This window comes from Hordeum vulgare, chromosome 7H (assembly GCF_904849725.1).
Source record: "Hordeum vulgare subsp. vulgare chromosome 7H, MorexV3_pseudomolecules_assembly, whole genome shotgun sequence".
Lineage (NCBI taxonomy): Eukaryota > Viridiplantae > Streptophyta > Magnoliopsida > Poales > Poaceae > Hordeum > Hordeum vulgare.
In genome coordinates, this window is record NC_058524.1 from 464,097,966 (window position 1) to 464,115,170 (window position 17,205).

Genomic DNA, 17,205 nt, shown 5'->3' on the forward strand with positions numbered 1-17,205 from the left:
ATGTGTAATTTGAAGAAATATTAGAGCTTCAATTAAAAATTTAGGGTGTGGTTAGAGCTTGTAATATTTTTCTGTTTCATGTGTAGCAAATGCATTGGACTAGTCTTATGTATGTGAAATTGCTCGTTAGAAGCATGTATCAACTTGTCTTTTTATTGGGATTCTGTGAGGAGATGTAGTGGTGTCTATAGGGCAAGTTGAGTGGGTATGTTTGACACGTGGAGTTCACTGCAGTAATGCTGTTTTTGTTGGTGCAGTGCAGGGGGAATGGCATTATCTACTCTGGTCACTCCAACTGTGAACTCACTGTCTCATTTGAGTAAGAGTTCTAATTCTGACCTGCAGTTGTGGTCACTCCATGCTCTTCTTTTGACCATTGAAGCTGCTGGCTTGTCTTACGTCTCCCAGGTTCAGGTATTGGTCGTTGCAGTCTTATTTCATAACTTGTAACACTTTCTTAGAGCAATAAATTACATGATTCAACCTAGTGGGTTATAAACTGGCTGTGCAAGGGTTTTCAATGACTGTTCCTACATCATCTTAGTTAGTAATTGCATTCTCATCAGATTTTCATACGCAGAGAAATCTTGTAAGCGGCAGCCATGCATAGGTTTGAAAAGTATTGTCAGTTTCCTTTTGGTTTATGTCATCTTTCATACATGACATGCAATCTTTTTTGTAAACTGTCTACGCTGTTGTGTTAACAGTGTGAAGATTTATGCAACACACCAGAACACACCGGTATTAAGTGCATTTTTGCTTAACATCTCTTCCATAGGGATAGGGGTATGAGACTCAAGGATTGTATTCTTCACCGTTTTCTATCTCAAGGGAAACCCTGTGGTGACACTTCCTAGTTCCTATTAATCATGCCTTGGCGCACTGGCTTGGTCCTTGATTTTATGGAATATTATCCTATTTGAGACTAACACGGTGGATCTACATGTTTAGCATCATAACTGTGTCACATTGGCAAAACAATTTCCCTTTAGTGCCAGAAGCATTCTATGTAGTCCCCGCCTTCACACAGATTAAAACATCTCAGTTTCGTCGAATTAGGGTATGTTTGGTTGGTTACTATGGGCATGCTTGGTTCAAAGCTAACCTTGCCACATTAGTGTGGCAAAAACATTTTTTTTGGCAAATTGCCAAAACATGTCTGAGGTTAGGCAATCAAAGTAATCGCCATGTTGCCAAACCAAAGAAAATCTTGTCACACCTTTCTAAGTCAATGGTGGGACCCATGCAGTAGGAAATATATCTTGCCACAAGTGCGGCTTCTAACCAAACAGGGTGACTAACTCAGTCAAACTTGCCTAACATGTAGCGTGGCGAAGTGTGGCGTGCTAGGCACCAACCAAGCAGGCCAACCTCTTAACATCACCTTTTGTGCCTTTATTTCTTCACACTAATTGCATAATAATTGTATTCTTGTACTGCTGATTGTAATTTGTAATTGGTGCTTTGATATGTTGTTACACAGGGGACACTTTTCCTTGCTATGGAAATTCTTCTGTTGGAAGAAAATGGTTACGTGGATTTTAGACAGGAAATAGGTCATCTTATCAATGCAATAGTGGCAGTTCTAGGCCCTGAACTTGCTCCGGGTAGCACATTCTTCTCACGCTGCAAGGTTGGACAATTTTTTCTGTATAATTTTCTGGTAACCTTTATTCATAAGACCCGCCCTATTTTACATTGGATCCTGCTAATAATTACTGTCTTATTTGTAAATGTACTTGTCAGTCTACCCGTTTAGTTTGGGTATTACATACATGTCAGTCTACCCTTTTGGTTTTCTTATTACATACATGTCATTTTACCACTTCAAGGTTCACATGCCATTCTACCACTTCGAGATGCACATGTCACATATTTTCCATAGCGTGAACTACTGGCTGTAGCTATATAAAGTACAATACAGAGGGTATATTGAACTAATGAACACTGTAAAGTTTATCTTGTTAAGTCTGCCTTATGCCTGAGTTCTCTGCATGTTGCTAGAATGACATGTCTCCGTCCAGAATTACTTGTCTTAGATTTGTATCTAAACACGTTTTAGTGTTAGATACATCCGTATCTAGACAAATCTAAGACAAATAATTTGGGACGGAGACATGTCTAGTAACGGAGGGACCATTTACTGTCTTTTAAGATACATGGACTTGCAGCTATTTTTCTCTTTGTTAGTTTCTAGCGAAGGTTGTTCACACGACTCATATTGTTAAGTTCAGTCTGTCATTGCAGAAATAAGCTCCTCAAATGAAACGGCTACACTTCTAGAGTACGTAATGAGCATAAATAATATCTATTTTCTTTAACAAGTAGGTGATTAGTAGAGGTCAGATTTGGAGTAGTGCTCAAAATATTTTTTGTTGTGTGTTGCAGATCAGTTAGGTTTGCCCAGCAGCTTGTTCTTTTTGCTCCTCAAGCTGTTCCTGTGCATTCCCATGTTCGAAGTCTTGTTCCAACACTTTTCTCAAGACAGGTAGGTGATCCTGTGTTATTGTTTGCTTTCTTTTTAGCATTTCCTTTGTCTAGACAGTTAGGTATTACTTGTATTTACTCTGATATTAGCATTCCTTTCCCTTACTGTGCCCTACTTTTGTAACAGCCAAGTCATAGGTATTTAGCAGTCTCTACATTGCGTCATCTGATCGAAAGAGACCCGGTAAGGCATGCAAGCTGAAACCCTTTATTTTAGTGCTTCAGTCCAAATACCTGACAGTCTCTAGTATCATTTGCATACCAGTTTTCATTTTCTGCTCTATGTTGTACATATCATGGAAATGAGGATTTATTTCTGGTTGCTTGTCACTGTATATTATTTTGCATAATTTATCATATTTATTTATCTTATTTTAATGTAAAAGCTACCTGTGCATGCAATTTTTCTTACAAGGGTAACTGTCTAAACTTATTGCTATTTCTGGAAAATATGCATGCAATCTTTCCTAGTAAAGTAAAGTAAAATAAGCACTCACTAATTACTGTCAACTCTGCTATTGTGGATGCCATTAATTTTGTACTCCCTCCATCCCAAAATAAGTGTCTCAACTTTATACTAACTTTAGTATGGTTGTACTAAGCTCGAGACACTTATTTTGGCATGGAGGGAGTATGTAGGAAGATCTGATGTTAGTGTATTATTTCGTCGTATTTTTCAAATTGATGTTTGATTTGTCACTGATAACATTTTTATATAAGTTTGATGGACAGCTAGTTCATCAATCAATTATATTTTAGCTCCTTGACTTGAATAAAATTGAATGACCTCTTTTATGCTATAACATTTTTTGGCATCTTTATGATAAGAACTTTTGTCCAGAATTTCCTGTTGTGGAAGAATCCTATGCATTTACATTTGCTCGTCTTATTTGCTGCTGATTCTTCTCTGTCAGGCTGCAATGATCAATGAGAACATCGAAGAGAATCTGTTCAGTATGCTTGATGGGGAAACTGACTCTGAGTATGTTACTATCATTGGGGTGTGTGTGTTGCATCTGTGGTATATCCTGTATTGTTTGCACCCATGAGTTCTTATAATATTTTCATGTCCAAGTAAGCTAGTTCTTATTAGGTTTTAAATTTCCATATTGGTTGAAATATATCTTCCTGTCTTCGGATGCATCATCATGCTGTGTTGATGCTGTCGTCTTGCTGCATAATACAAAGATGCCAAGACTGGCATTGTCATATTTGGCAGTGTGCCATCATAATGTGTCAACATGGTATATTTTTGCACCCATCTGTAGCTTCTTACCACCATTATATTATATAGTTACCAAAGTAATGGTGGACGAGTGCAAGCGTACAATTGAAGGGATGGGGTACGCAGCTCTTAGGTGCCAGTATGACATATTTTGGCACCCATGTATAGCTTCTTACCATCATCATATTATACTCCATCTAATTCATCTTTACATGACATTCTAGGCTTCTTACTATCATCATATTGAGCTTTACATTACATTCTATCCCATTTAATTACTCCTTCGAATGAGCCATGCTAAATCCAATCTCTGCTTCCATATTAGATGCTTGTGTATGCACATCAAATGCAGCCAATAGAGGGCTACCACCGCTTAGAGAATTTTTATATGGATAACACAATGATATTTATTGCGGATTGGGAGACTGTGAAATACATGGCGTTTACACTTTCAAAGAGAATGTTCGACAGCATTTTCTACTGAACACTTAAGCAGGGCAAGTATGTCATAGTAAATGGTGAATATCCTCTTTGAGGGTGTAAACGCCATAGTATTATTTAACAAACATACTGAAAATATTATTCCCCGTCCGGAATTACTTGGCGCAGAAATAGATAAAAATGGATGTATCTAGAACTAAAATACGTCTAGATACATCCATTTTTCTGACAAGTATTTCAGGACGGTGAGAGTATATGCCTAAAATGTCATCTATGTGCCAACAGAGGACATACATATTGTATCAACTCTCATTCAATGGTTGTACATGCGTGTATTGCTGACACTTATTTTTGGATTTATATTTCTATTTAAATCATTGTTTGGAAGGTGGAAAAAATAATACTATTATAAAATGTTCTTGTCAGTTGTGAGATGGAAATTAATATTCAATTTTCGAATGTGTAGAATAGCAACATTGGTTCGGGCGACTATTATTCGCTTATTGTATACATCATGTCCACTGCGTCCATCTCGGTGGTTAGCCGTTCTGCGCAATATGGTATGTTTAATAGGCTTTGCATTTTGCTTCAATATGTTTTGTGTAGTTCCTAAGACCTTCTGAATATATATAACTCGTAATTGTCCGAGTTAGTTTGTCCACACCATAAAAACAGACATGCATCACAATAATTATCTGCTATGCATATATCCTGTTACCACATGTTCCGATAATTAATTCCGTGCCAAGTGTAGATATCATATCTCTACATTTCTCAAAGAACAAATCATGCAAAATGCTATAGATTCTTGCAACTAGCATGTTCTATGCAATTTAATTGTAGCATGATAGCATTTCCTATCTCAATACCTGTCTTCCTATTTGCATGCACACTGACAGAAGGCTGTTGGTACTACATGTCAAACACTTTCTTGCCTCTGAATTTGTTGATTCTCATCATGATCGTATATTCTCAGTAAGAGAATCATAGGTTGGTGACGTTGTGGTACATTCACCATGGATCTAGTATACGTGATGATAAACATGTGTATTAGTTCCTTCAAGTGTTAGTACATAATTCTTCAGGAGAATTCATGCTTTGGAGTTGGTATGGCTTATGTTGATTCTGTTATACAATTCAGGTTCTTGCTACATCAGTTACAAGAAATATGAGTGAAGGTCTGACCAGTTCTGGACATGATTCCATTGACAGTACACATGAAAATGATGTGTATGGAGAAGATGAAGACACTATGATTTCTGGCCCAAAGCAGGAGCAAGTAAACTGGTCTGCTCCTATATCGAGTCAGTTTTCTCGAAGAAATAAACACCTCAGATACCGCACTAGGGTATTTGCAGCAGAGTATGTTGTGTATATGACTTTTGCTTCTATCAAGCCCAAACTTCTCTGGAGATACAACGTAATATTTTTTTGTCTTCCACTCATCATTTGTACTTTCTATTTTTGATACAATAGATGTGTCAGGCATGTACCGGTTGCAGTTGGAACAGAACCAGCTCATTTTGATCTCTTGTTGGCAAGGGGTGCAATAGCTAAAGGGACTTATTTATCAAATGATTGGCTCGTGCTTAAGCTACAGGAGTTGGTCTCGCTTTCGTACCAGGTCTAAACTTAAAACAGTTCTTACACACAGACCATAGAACTATCTGGAAGAAGCTCTGGAGTCAAATTTGCCCGTTTAAAGCTAACAGCTACATTTGCATGGCAGATAAGTACTGGACAGTTTGAGGGTATGCAACCGATAGGCGTGCAGCTTTTATGTTTGATTATGGACAAGGTATCTCAGCTCTTCCAAAGATATAGGCCTTGACATAAATGAATTACTTCATGCAATCAACCGTTCCCTTTATAGCAGTTCTAAGGCAAACATCTGTGACTTGAATTATAATATGAGAGTACTGGTCAAGGCGTGTTGACCATGCATATTGTGTTGCCTCTAAAATGCCGCGAAACTATAGTACATTGTTTTGTGAAGTATAATGTTGTACATGTGTCCTGAAATGATTTAGGCACCTGGTAACTCTAGTCTATCTATCATGCAATAACGAAGTCCTGTTATTTGCTTGCACAAATCATGTGGTTGTTATGATCAGAGTTATTTGCTTGCACAAATCATGTGGTTGTTATGATCAGAGTTATTTGCTTGCACAAATCATGTGGTTGTTATGATCAGAGGCCCAGTTAGCCAAACTGGCCCAGTTATCTTAATAGTATTAGGGGCTTAGCCCAAGTTATCTTAGAGTCCAAGTTATCTTAGTTATCTTAGAGTCCAAGTTATCGAGATTATATAAACCGATGTAAACAACTCTTTTGGAATCAAGCAATAAGACAATTCTATTGCCCGGCTCCCAGAGGAGCCGGAACCCTAACCCTAGCCACCGCCTCCTCTACTCGCCGCCGCCTCCTCCCTACGCCGAGACGGCACCGTCGCGCCGGCCACGGCGCCCTCGTCTCCTCCAACCTCCCTCCTATCCTTATAACCTAAGGCAGAGGGCCGGTAGAACCCTAGTTTCTACCAGTTTGGTATCACGAGGCTCTGGTTCGATCATGTCATCACCGCCGCCCGTCTCCACCGTTGCGCCGTCGTTCCCCACCACCACTCCGATGATCTCCACGGCCGGCGGGCCGCACCTGCCTGCGCCGGCCTCTTCTGCCGCACCGCCTCCAGCCGTCCTCACCCCGGAGGAGCTGACCGGCGCGATCTGCGACCTGGCTACCGCCGTCCAGGGCATCCGGCTATACTTGGCCGCGCCCTACGGGCCGCAGCCAGCCGCGCCACCACCAGCCAGCTCCGGCCCGTCCTGGCCGCCCTGGCAGCAGCCGTTGCTGGCAGCAACCGCCGCGCTCGCCTGGCTGCTGCCAACACTGCAGCTGCCTCCGCCACCGTCAGCCGAGCCGCTGTAGCTGCCGCCGATGCCACAAACCACCTCCGGGCCGCGCCCTACCTCTGCGCTGGGGGTGCCGATCCACCAGCTCCGGTTTCCCCCCTCGCCGTCGCCGCTACCGGCCTGGGTGACCGAGTCGTCACAGCCGGTGTACACGACGGCCTCGGCGCCGCTGCACATCCAGTCGCCATCGGCACCACCCCCGCAGTACGGCGGGCCCTCCAGCTTCGCCGGCCCCGACGGGTACCCGGCGTCGACCCCTGCACTACTCCGCACCGACGAGCCGTACCGCCAGAGCGGCCCTACCCACACGCCGCCGCGCTTCGCCAAACTGGACTTCGCCACCTATGACGGCACGGAGGACCCCCTGAGCTGGCTCTACCAATGTGACCAGTTTTTTCAGGGGCAACGGACGCCAGTGTCGTATCGCACCTGGCTCGCTTCATATCACCTCCGAGGTGCTGCACAGACGTGGTATTACGCTCTCGAGCAGGACGAGGGCGGCATGCCTGCATGGGAGCGTTTCCGCGAGCTCTGCCTCCTATGTTTCGGGCCTCCAATCCAAGGGAGCCGGTTGGCGGAGCTTGGCCGCCTACCCTTCACCTCCACGGTGCAGGACTTCGCCGACCGCTTCCAGGCCCTGGCGTGTCACACGCCTGGCGTGACGACTCGCCAGCGGGCCGAGCTCTTCGTCGGAGGCCTCCCCGACCACATCCGCGTGGACGTCGAGATGCGCGGACCACAGGACATCCAGACGACCATGTACTATGCCCGCGCGTTCGAGCAGCAGGCGGTGGCTATGCAACAGGCGTTCCCGGCCCAGGCACCTCGCCCACCCCCTCAGTCGGCTATGTCTGCACCCAGCCAGCCTGCCTAGCCGGCGACAGGGACGCCCGCCACAGCAGCAACTCGACCATTCCGTCGGCTAACCCCGGCCAAACAAAACGAGCATCGTCGCCAGGGGTTATGTTTCAACTGCGATGAGCCCTACGTGCCAGGCCACGTGTGCCCGCGCCTCTTCTATCTGGAGGCGGACGACTATGTCGCGAAGGATACAGCTCCCTCCGAGCTTGCCGAGGCGGCAGCCCCGACGTCAGCCACCGCTCTCGTGGTCTCCCTGCATGCCCTTGTCGGCATACGAACGGAAACAACGATGCTGTTGCCAGTGACGGTTAATGGGGAGCGCCTCTTAGCTCTCCTGGACACGGGCTCTACACACAACTTCCTGCTCGCGTCTACCATGCATCGCCTGGCCCTCCAGCCGACGGGCGGCGAGTAGCTCCGAGTTACCGTGGCTAATGGTGACCGTCTCCGTTGCCACGGAATTGCGCAGCAGGTTCCCATCCTCATCGGCGACGAGTCCTTCGCCATCACGTGCGTCGACATCGACTTGGGCGACTACGACTTCATCCTCGGCGTCGACTTCTTGCGGACGCTCGGACCCATCCTTTGGGACTTCGATGCACTGACCATGACTTTCTGGCGTCAAGGGCGCATGGTGCAGTGGAAGGGCGAGGGTGACACTTCTCCAGCATTTCCCTCTCAGCTGTCGACCGCCATAGCAGACTCCGAGCCGCCCCTGTTGGCTCATCTCCTGCAGCGGCACGACGACCTTTTACCGGTGCTCCTTGTTCACAATCCCGGGGGCTTGTGGCGTTTCTGCCTCGATTATCGTGCTCTAACTACCACGACGACGAGGGTCAATTTTCCTATACCGGTCATGGCGGAGCTCCGGAAAAAGCCGCAAGGGCCACGCTTATTCCCTACGCTCGACTTGCGTTCTGGCTAGCATCACGATCACTTCGAGTTTTTGGTGATGCTTTTCGGTCTCTTCAATGTGCCGGCGTCATTCCAGGCCTTGACGCACGACGTACTTCGGACTAGCTCAACCCTCCGAAGGCACCTTGGGAGCAGCTCAAGGAATTCTGCCAACATTTTCTAGACATCCAGCTCGTCCTCTGTTTGCGCAGGCGGGGAGAAATGTTATGATCAGAGGCCCAGTTAGCCAAACTGGCCCAGTTATCTTAATAATATTAGGGGCTTAGCCCAAGTTATCTTAGTTATCTTAGAGTCCAAGTTATCTTAGTTACCTTAGAGTCCAAGTTATCGAGATTATATAAACCGATGTAAACAGCTCTTTTAGAATCAAGCAATAAGACAATTCTATTGCCCGGTTCCCAGAGGAGCCGGAACCCTAACCCTAGCCACCGCCTCCTCTACTCGCCGCCGCCTCCTCCCTACGCCGAGACGGCGCCGTCGCGCTAGCCACGGCACCCTCGTCTCCTCCAACCTCCCTCCTATCCTTATAATTGTTTCACCAGGGATATTAAGTACCGAATAGGAAATTTGAAATTATTTATCTTTTTGTACAAATTCTTTCCTGTGATTATATTAGCCCTCTAATTATCTCTTTTAAATTATATACTCTGTTAAACTCAATCCTGGGCCTTTTTTTTCTAGTTTGGCATGACAGTGGATCCTGAATTTCCTGGGCATATCTTGTTGGAACAATTTCAGGTGAGTCTCTGATCTCATCACTTCCTAATAGCAGTTTTGAGCAAAAAAGAAATTCTTGATGGCCTGTGTTCTTACTGTGTAATCCAATACATGCATGCGGCAGATGAATGCTGGTAAAATCATCTATGCTGATATGAATTAATCAAGTGATTGACCAATTATTTGATGCCACTGTTGCATACTTCAAAATGCAGGCTCAGCTTGTTTCAGCTGTTAAAACGGCAATAAGTACTACTTCTGGTCCACTTCTATTGGAGGCTGGCCTTGAACTTGCTACAAAGGTGAAAGCCTTATCCCTAAATAAATCCTGTTCTTTCCCTTTGATATTGATCTCCATTGAACCTGGCCTTGAACTATGCTCATTAACACCAGGTTATGACGAGCAGCGTCATTGGTGGGGACAAAGTAGCCCTTAATCGTCTCTTTTTGCTAATAGCCCGTCCACTAAGTGATATAGAGGACCTTTTTTACCCATCTTTTGCTGACTGGGTTGTGTGTAAGGTATTTCTCTTAGATTTTCTTCTGTAGTGATACATCTCTTCCGGGTCTTTTCAGTATCTGGTACCTTCATTGTTTCTGATCTATGCTGTGCAATCATACAGATCAAAGTGCGCCTTCTTACAGCGCATGCTGCAGTAAAATGTTACACCTATCAATTCTTGAGGGCAAAGGAAAATGTTCCCGACGAATACCAGCAGCTGGCACCTTTACTAGCAAATAGCTCAACGCTATTGGGGAAATATTGGGTTGGAGCCCTCAAGGATTACTTTTCTATAATCTTTGGCTTGCATTCAAGAATTGATGTAAGACCATCCGTCACACTCCAATTACTTCACACCTAAGATTAGGAAATGACCTATATTGTTTTCTTTAAACAGCACAAGCCGTTCCTTGATGGAATTCAGTCATTATTGGTCTCGTCGAAGGTACAGAAGTATCTTGATGAAGTTTGGGTACTGATACTCCAGGCAACAGCTCTTGATGCAGCTCCTGTGGATTTCGGTGCGGATGATTCTGAAGATATTCATGAACACACGTTTATCTCTGGACGTAGTATGGTCAAATTGGAGCAAAGTGATTTCCAGTTTCTCTGGGGACTATCTGTCCTTGTGCTATTTCATTCACACCAATCAACTGTGAATGGTTCTGTCAAGATGAAGCTTGAGTGTAGCAAAGAGAATATTTTTTGGAACATTGTTTTCTGTGGACTAGATAATCCAAGACCATGTGATCAAGTCTTACCTGTGTTATTGTCCCTCACAACTGAATTCTTTTTCAGCAAGGATTTCCTTTCAGTCAATATTTGCCAGGAACTCCTTCAGGTCAGTGCACTCTGCTGTATTCTCGATATTTTATTGTATTCTTGGTTATGATGGGAATCCATGTATAGTGCTAAAGTATGCATTACTAGGTACATATACACATCTGATCAGTGTGATGGTTCTCTAGTTTAGTTTTGAGTATATTTCTGTCAACCTTGTGCTAGTAGAGCGGTTGAGCCTACTAATATAGCCATGCAAATTTCAATTCAAGGGAACAACTTTGGCCATGGTAGTCTCTAGTCTATACCATTGGCTAATAAGCTCAAGCATTTAGCATTTAATATGACAAAAGAGTCTTACATCTTAGTTATTTCTATTTCTGAGGGAACTTGCGTCGGCATACCCAACTAAACTCTACTCACATTTCTAAAAGATGAGATGCCTAGATGCAATTGTGATACGCCATCAGTGTTCTTCAACTTCATGGACATCTCTGGGTGATCATATAGTTGCAAATTCTTATGTTAGCAATTTGCAATTTCATACGCCATCAGTATGCAGGTCTGAGGTTGTCAAAAAAGATAAATAGCTGCTTGCTTTAGATGTGTTACTGTTTGTACTTCTATTTAGTTGTGAGTTTGACTTCATTAATTGTGTTGTATCCTTCTCAAGGCCATTCTTATGTTAGCAATTTGCATCAATGCAGGCTCTAATATATGCTGATTGCTCCGGTGCTCCTGTTGTATCTCTGTTCTCAAAGGTAATCTACCAATCACAGTTCATCACGCTTTCATCATGAGCACTCCTGAATGTGAATATTATCCTCATTGTATAATATGTTTGAGGATATATGATTATTAATACACATGAAAATTCTAAGATAGAAGATGAAAGTTGAAAACAAGCTCACCAGAAAACCACAGCGGCTTATTATAATGTAAATTCAGAATGAATGTCTGGCAGCAAAACTATGATAAGATATTACTGAATTAGTAAATTGCATTCATTGGCTTGCAGCATGGGATCGTCTTGATCCAACAACTCGTGAATGTCAATCTGGCACCTTAATTTGTACTCCCTCCGTCCAGAAATACTTGTCGGAGAAATGGATGCATCTAGATGTATTGTAGTTCTAGATACATCCATTTTTACCCATTTCTCTGACAAGTATTTTCGAACGGAGGGAGTATATGTGATGCACAATTAGTTCAAACCCTCCCACAAGGGGTCCACTTCTGACAAACCTGCCGGAGTTGGGCCGGGATTTGTCTTTTGGGGTGTTCTCAAACGACTCCCCAGGAACAAGGCGCCAGGAAAAAAATGATTTCACTTCCAAAGTTGTCAAAGCATTGAGAGACAGTGAAAACTGCTACGTCTGACAAATTTACCTGAGTTAAGCATTGATCATGCTGATCTGGGAGAAACAGGATGGCTTCGTCCTGTGTGAGATCAGGCGAATTAACCTGATACATCTATTGGCTAATCTCTTTGCCTAGATGCTAGTATTGTGCCTCTCTCCTAAGCTTTCCGGCAATTGTGCCTACGAACTAATGCACATTCATCTGTAGAACTCATAATCCATGACAACTTTATGACGGTGCAACTGACTGCTGCACCATCATGGAGTTTGCCTAGAGGTTTACAATCTTGTGCCCAGCTGTGTTAAGGCATGTATTCACACGACTAGCCTGTGTATTCGACAGCGGACTATCTGCCCAGGCACGAGCTACCACATGCTAATCCTTGTCTGCTGTCGGACCAAGCACCAGAAACTATGCAACATCTCTTGATCGTGGCAGCTTTGGCGCGAGATTCTGTCATGGATTCAATCCACTGGACAGCCACCTGGGTCTGGAGATGACTTTGTAGAGTTGTAGATCTTCACGATGCACAGCGTGCCCATGGTGCAATGGAGGGATGTAGCCTTCCTTGCCATGCTCTTCACATATTAGATTTAAGTGCTGAAATGCTGCCCTCTTCAACGACCGACATCGCTAAGCTGATGTCTGCCATCCTAGCAGATGCAGGACTCTTGAGTGGCGGTTGGCACGAAGGGTTACAGATCACATTACCATCCACGCCTAGCCTGTGACGACCTATTTAATTCTATCTATCAATGCATCAAGACCCGTGGCTTTTGTGTTATCTCAGGAAAAAGGACTTGCTACTATTGTATTTCTTTTTTGAATATAAGATCATCATTTATTCATGTGTGTTAAAGGCTTGTGAGAACATTGCACCTTTGTGCCATAAAAGTGTTGCTGCTGCTTTGGAATTTGGGGCATCTGTTGATTTTATTCTATTTCAACATGCTTTCATGGCTACCTCACTAACAATTTTTTTCCTGTTGAAGATTATAAGATTCTGCCCTGACAAGTTTTTTGAGGCGGATGACTTTGTCTTTGTTGCATTAGAGCTATACTCTCATTGTCTTGCCATGGTACTTCAAAGGTATTTCTCACCGTAGTGTACTTAACTCCGAATCCCATTTTATGTTCTTGTGATTATTTCTTCTCTCCTCAACATAACGTTGCCAATTGGTTCCTTTCTCACTCTCATTGCAGCAGGGATGGAAATTCTCAGGAAAGTAACACATTACTTCCTGAGCTATCTTCTGCAAGTGAGACTATGGGTTGCCGAATGAAAAATAAGGTAATGATATGAGGCAACCTGAGCTAATATCTCTGACTCTGCGTGTAAAAATTCCTTATTGCCTTCTGGAGGGCTTTTGTGATTTATGTAAACTAATGGCTTAATTCATGTGGCAGCATTTGTGGAAGCTAACGATGGTACTGCTATCCACATCACATCAATCGTTTCAACTAGTCTCGACTGATCAGTGCTTGTCAAATATCATCTCCTTTCTGCATAATATCTTGCCTTTCATGAAGAAGTGCTTTAGAGGTAGTATCTTCCTGTTGTTCTTGACCTACTTCCTTTGAGAGATTTTTTTTGCTTGTGTCCGTACACTATCTGCATATTTCAGATTTTCCTTGAAAACATAACAAGTATCTAAACTGCCCTTAGTCCTTTCTGTATGCATCTCAAGGCTCAGTAAACTACTGGAGACTGGTCAAACCAGTCTGGAAAATACGAGTATCTATGTTTGCCTTATATACCAAAACAGAATTTTGCCAAAAGGAAAATCATAGGTAGCTTTAAACTTACCTGCCTGAAAGGGCCGACTGAAAAGGACTATAAATATTAATGTTCATCTGTTTTGCAGAAAGAGTTGAACCAGGTGATGTGCACACCAATCCGCAAGTTGCATTAGGAGCTTTGGTTAGCCTGTTGGCGTACTTCTGTACAGAATGTGACAATAGGATTTCGATGCTGGAAAACAAGATTTCTGATTCCTACAGGCTGTTGGCGAAGATACTATTTTTTTGTTCCGGAGAAGTCATTGCTCTTGCAAAACTTGTTCACAAGATTGAGTTTCTTAATGAAAATGGAACTAAGAATGATGTGCATATGTGTGACAGCTTTAGGCATTGCATACACATTATTCAGGGATCACTTCATAGCACCAACATGCAGGTACTGACTGACTTTGCCTACTTTATGCACCTAACATTTTAGATTGTGTTAGTAGCTAAGAAGATGGTTTAACAAATCAGGTTCAAATGCTGGGGATACATGTGCTGAAAACTTGTGCACAGAGAGAGCTAACTGAAGTTTCACAAACAGAGACTCATTCTTTTATGATATTACTTGGGGAATTACTAGGAGATGTGTTTGATTTGATGCAAACTGCATTGAAGGTACTGTTTGTAGCTGTATTAATTTTGATATTATTGTCATCTCTACAAAATCAGATGGCATGCTTTGACAACTTTCCTCCTCCAGAATTGTTCAAGCCAGGAATCTGTCAACGTGATTGATGATTGTCTAAAGTTGCTTTTCCTCTTCCACACACTAGCGCAATCACAGAAATACCAGCAAGAGGCTACTGTACTTTTGTTGGATGCCTTACTGATGGTTTTCTATTTGTCCGATGATAATGCTTCACAGGTACCAAATCGATATCTTTTTCCCAACTTCATATCATGTGTATACTATTGAGTTTGGTGTTGTTAATGTCTGTCTAAGAGGATCTTTTTCAGGAACTTACTGAAGTAAATACCATCTCCAAGAAGTTGTTCTCTCATTTTATTCAGATTCCATCAGCGGCCATACAGATCAAAGATGTAATGCTGTCAGCACCACCTACAAAAAGACAGCAGCTTCAGGTATTGTGCATTACTATGTGCTTGTCATTCATCGCGTGAATGTTTTTATTTGTACATCTTTTAGATCCTGATTTTCATGATGGCTTCTAATGTTGTTAGTCACCTTGCGATCCATTCTCTTGTAATTTGAGGTTACCTTCGTGCTAAATATCCAGCTGCGATACAGCTTTCTTTTGATGGGATGTGGGTTTGGGGCATCTTTTGATGTGCTAAGTATCTGCATTCTTTGCATCTTAAAGCACTCTGTGCTCTTGCCATTTGTTGTAGGACATGATCCGAGCTTCAGTCAGCCATGGTCAGATCATTGTGCCGTTGAATACAAGTGTACAATCACAGCAGAATGTTCAGGATAGCAGTAAAAAACCTGGGTCTGTAGCCATAGCGTCTGGTGCTGATGCAGTCGAAGAGAAGGATGAAGATGAAGTTAGTGATGATGACTGGGATGATGATTGGGACACTTTCCAATCTCTTCCCGCAACTGCTGCCAAGGATGATGCAGATTCTGCTGTAGGTGTTTCACCTATTCCTGAACAGGGCTCCGTTGTAAGTTCGCAAGAACAGATCCATCAGGGAAATACTAATCATGACATTGGTGATATGGATCTAGCAGCGGGTACAATAGAAGACAGAGAATCTGCTGACAGAGTATTTGGAGAACCCTCTGCTTCACAACGCTCTAGCCCTAAGCCACAGGTCAATAGAGAATCCCTAGAGTCGTCGTATGAAGATGATGAGGAAGTTCCAAGATATCCAACAGTTGATTGCATGGAGCAACCAGCGGATGTTCTGATGAATGAGTGCACAGTGGGCGAACTGCAGCAGGATCATGATAACCAGTTTGGTTGTAACGAAAGAAACAATGGTGACCTTGATCCAGCAAGCGAAGATAACAGCAGGGACGACCCCACTAGCAGTTTGAACAAGACTTCAGATGTTGTGGTTAATGAGGGCAGCGACATGCTATCAACTGGTGATATCAAGGACTCTGGGGTAGAGTTAGCACCTTCCTCTCATGTCCTTGATACTATGAATGCTAGCATATCTGGGAATGATACCAGTACGAGCAATGCAAGCGAACAACCTGATAATGCCGACACCAAACCAGAATCATCTGTAGGTGAAAGCTCAGAATCATAACCAAAAAGAACTAGTTGTAGACCACATACATCACTGGAGAGAATTGAATATGCTGACCAGAAGATAGGAGAACAAAAACAGCAAGGCTGGCCTAGTTGCAAGCACTTCGAATCCTCATTGCCTGACCTTGATGATACAATCCGGGTGCTCAAGCCCGCAGTCTAAAAGAAGTGTCTGCCAAGGTTTGGTGAGGTCAGAAGCATAGAAGATTTGTTGGTAGTTACGGGTAGCCGGGGCTTGTTTGGGTATGACGTGGATTGCATTGTATGCTTGTACCATACTGCTTGTTCTCACGTGTTTGCTGTGGGTTTTGGTTGCATATACTGTAGAGCTTGTATATCGAAATTTTTATACCTGAGAGTTGAGGCATGGGGTTGTTGTACACATGTATCTACTGTTTAATATTGCGCGGTATGCAATTGCTGGCCTCATCTTTGTGGTGGGAACAAGAGGCCAGCTGATACCATGTTTGTATGGGAACCTGATCTTACATCATGACATTTTGTTGACGTCGTGGATACGTTTATATGAAGTCGAGTGTGTGTGTGTGGCTTGCATTTACTGATGCGTTTATGCGATGTTAGCATGCTGTGCTTAAATTCAAGGCAAAGGTGAATCTGCAGAAGCTAAGAAAATAGCTAAGGTGAATCTGCGACCTGTTATAAACCCTTAAGCATGCCGATGCAGACATTGGCGGTGACACAAGCCGAGGAAGATATGTCTCGGCCAAGCTTGAAATTGCCAAACTTCATCGACAAAAGTTTCTTCACGCCCGGCCTTGGGTGCTCGGGGTCCGTCTCTACTCCGGCCCTATATGTCAAAGGAGAATCGACGTGGAACTTGAGCCCTGGCAATACCTGAACTTACCGCTGAAACCAGTCCTGGAGCCAAGTGTGAGACGCGTGTCCACTGTGCTTCTCCACCATTTTCACAGAGCCATAAGAGGCTCAACCCGAAGTGCACAGTCACGCTCACGCCATATGAAGACGTCACAGGACGTC

At 43.5% G+C, this 17,205-nt stretch overlaps 1 protein-coding gene across 3 annotated transcripts in view; it reads left to right on the forward strand.

The window, feature by feature from the left end:
• The window catches only part of LOC123410161 (protein SWEETIE), a 36,679-nt gene extending 19,914 nt beyond the window's left edge, over positions 1 to 16,765 (forward strand). For 2 of the 3 annotated variants that reach the window (XM_045103056.1, XM_045103057.1), the window contains exons 25-48: positions 258 to 414; positions 1,484 to 1,633; positions 2,235 to 2,284; positions 2,389 to 2,488; positions 2,615 to 2,671; positions 3,402 to 3,469; positions 4,620 to 4,713; positions 5,295 to 5,515; positions 5,630 to 5,777; positions 5,883 to 5,951; positions 9,520 to 9,576; positions 9,771 to 9,857; positions 9,949 to 10,077; positions 10,179 to 10,379; positions 10,455 to 10,898; positions 11,545 to 11,598; positions 13,192 to 13,289; positions 13,403 to 13,490; positions 13,607 to 13,742; positions 14,065 to 14,375; positions 14,456 to 14,599; positions 14,685 to 14,849; positions 14,942 to 15,067; positions 15,335 to 16,765. In XM_045103056.1, coding sequence (XP_044958991.1) covers positions 258 to 414; positions 1,484 to 1,633; positions 2,235 to 2,284; positions 2,389 to 2,488; positions 2,615 to 2,671; positions 3,402 to 3,469; positions 4,620 to 4,713; positions 5,295 to 5,515; positions 5,630 to 5,777; positions 5,883 to 5,951; positions 9,520 to 9,576; positions 9,771 to 9,857; positions 9,949 to 10,077; positions 10,179 to 10,379; positions 10,455 to 10,898; positions 11,545 to 11,598; positions 13,192 to 13,289; positions 13,403 to 13,490; positions 13,607 to 13,742; positions 14,065 to 14,375; positions 14,456 to 14,599; positions 14,685 to 14,849; positions 14,942 to 15,067; positions 15,335 to 16,204 — 4,024 coding nt within the window. In that variant the 3' untranslated portion in view covers positions 16,205 to 16,765. The remainder of the gene's footprint in view (positions 1 to 257; positions 415 to 1,483; positions 1,634 to 2,234; positions 2,285 to 2,388; positions 2,489 to 2,614; positions 2,672 to 3,401; positions 3,470 to 4,619; positions 4,714 to 5,294; positions 5,516 to 5,629; positions 5,778 to 5,882; positions 5,952 to 9,519; positions 9,577 to 9,770; positions 9,858 to 9,948; positions 10,078 to 10,178; positions 10,380 to 10,454; positions 10,899 to 11,544; positions 11,599 to 13,191; positions 13,290 to 13,402; positions 13,491 to 13,606; positions 13,743 to 14,064; positions 14,376 to 14,455; positions 14,600 to 14,684; positions 14,850 to 14,941; positions 15,068 to 15,334) is intronic. The other variant, XM_045103058.1, reaches the window with a different exon arrangement.
• The last annotated feature ends 440 nt before the right edge of the window (positions 16,766 to 17,205 follow it).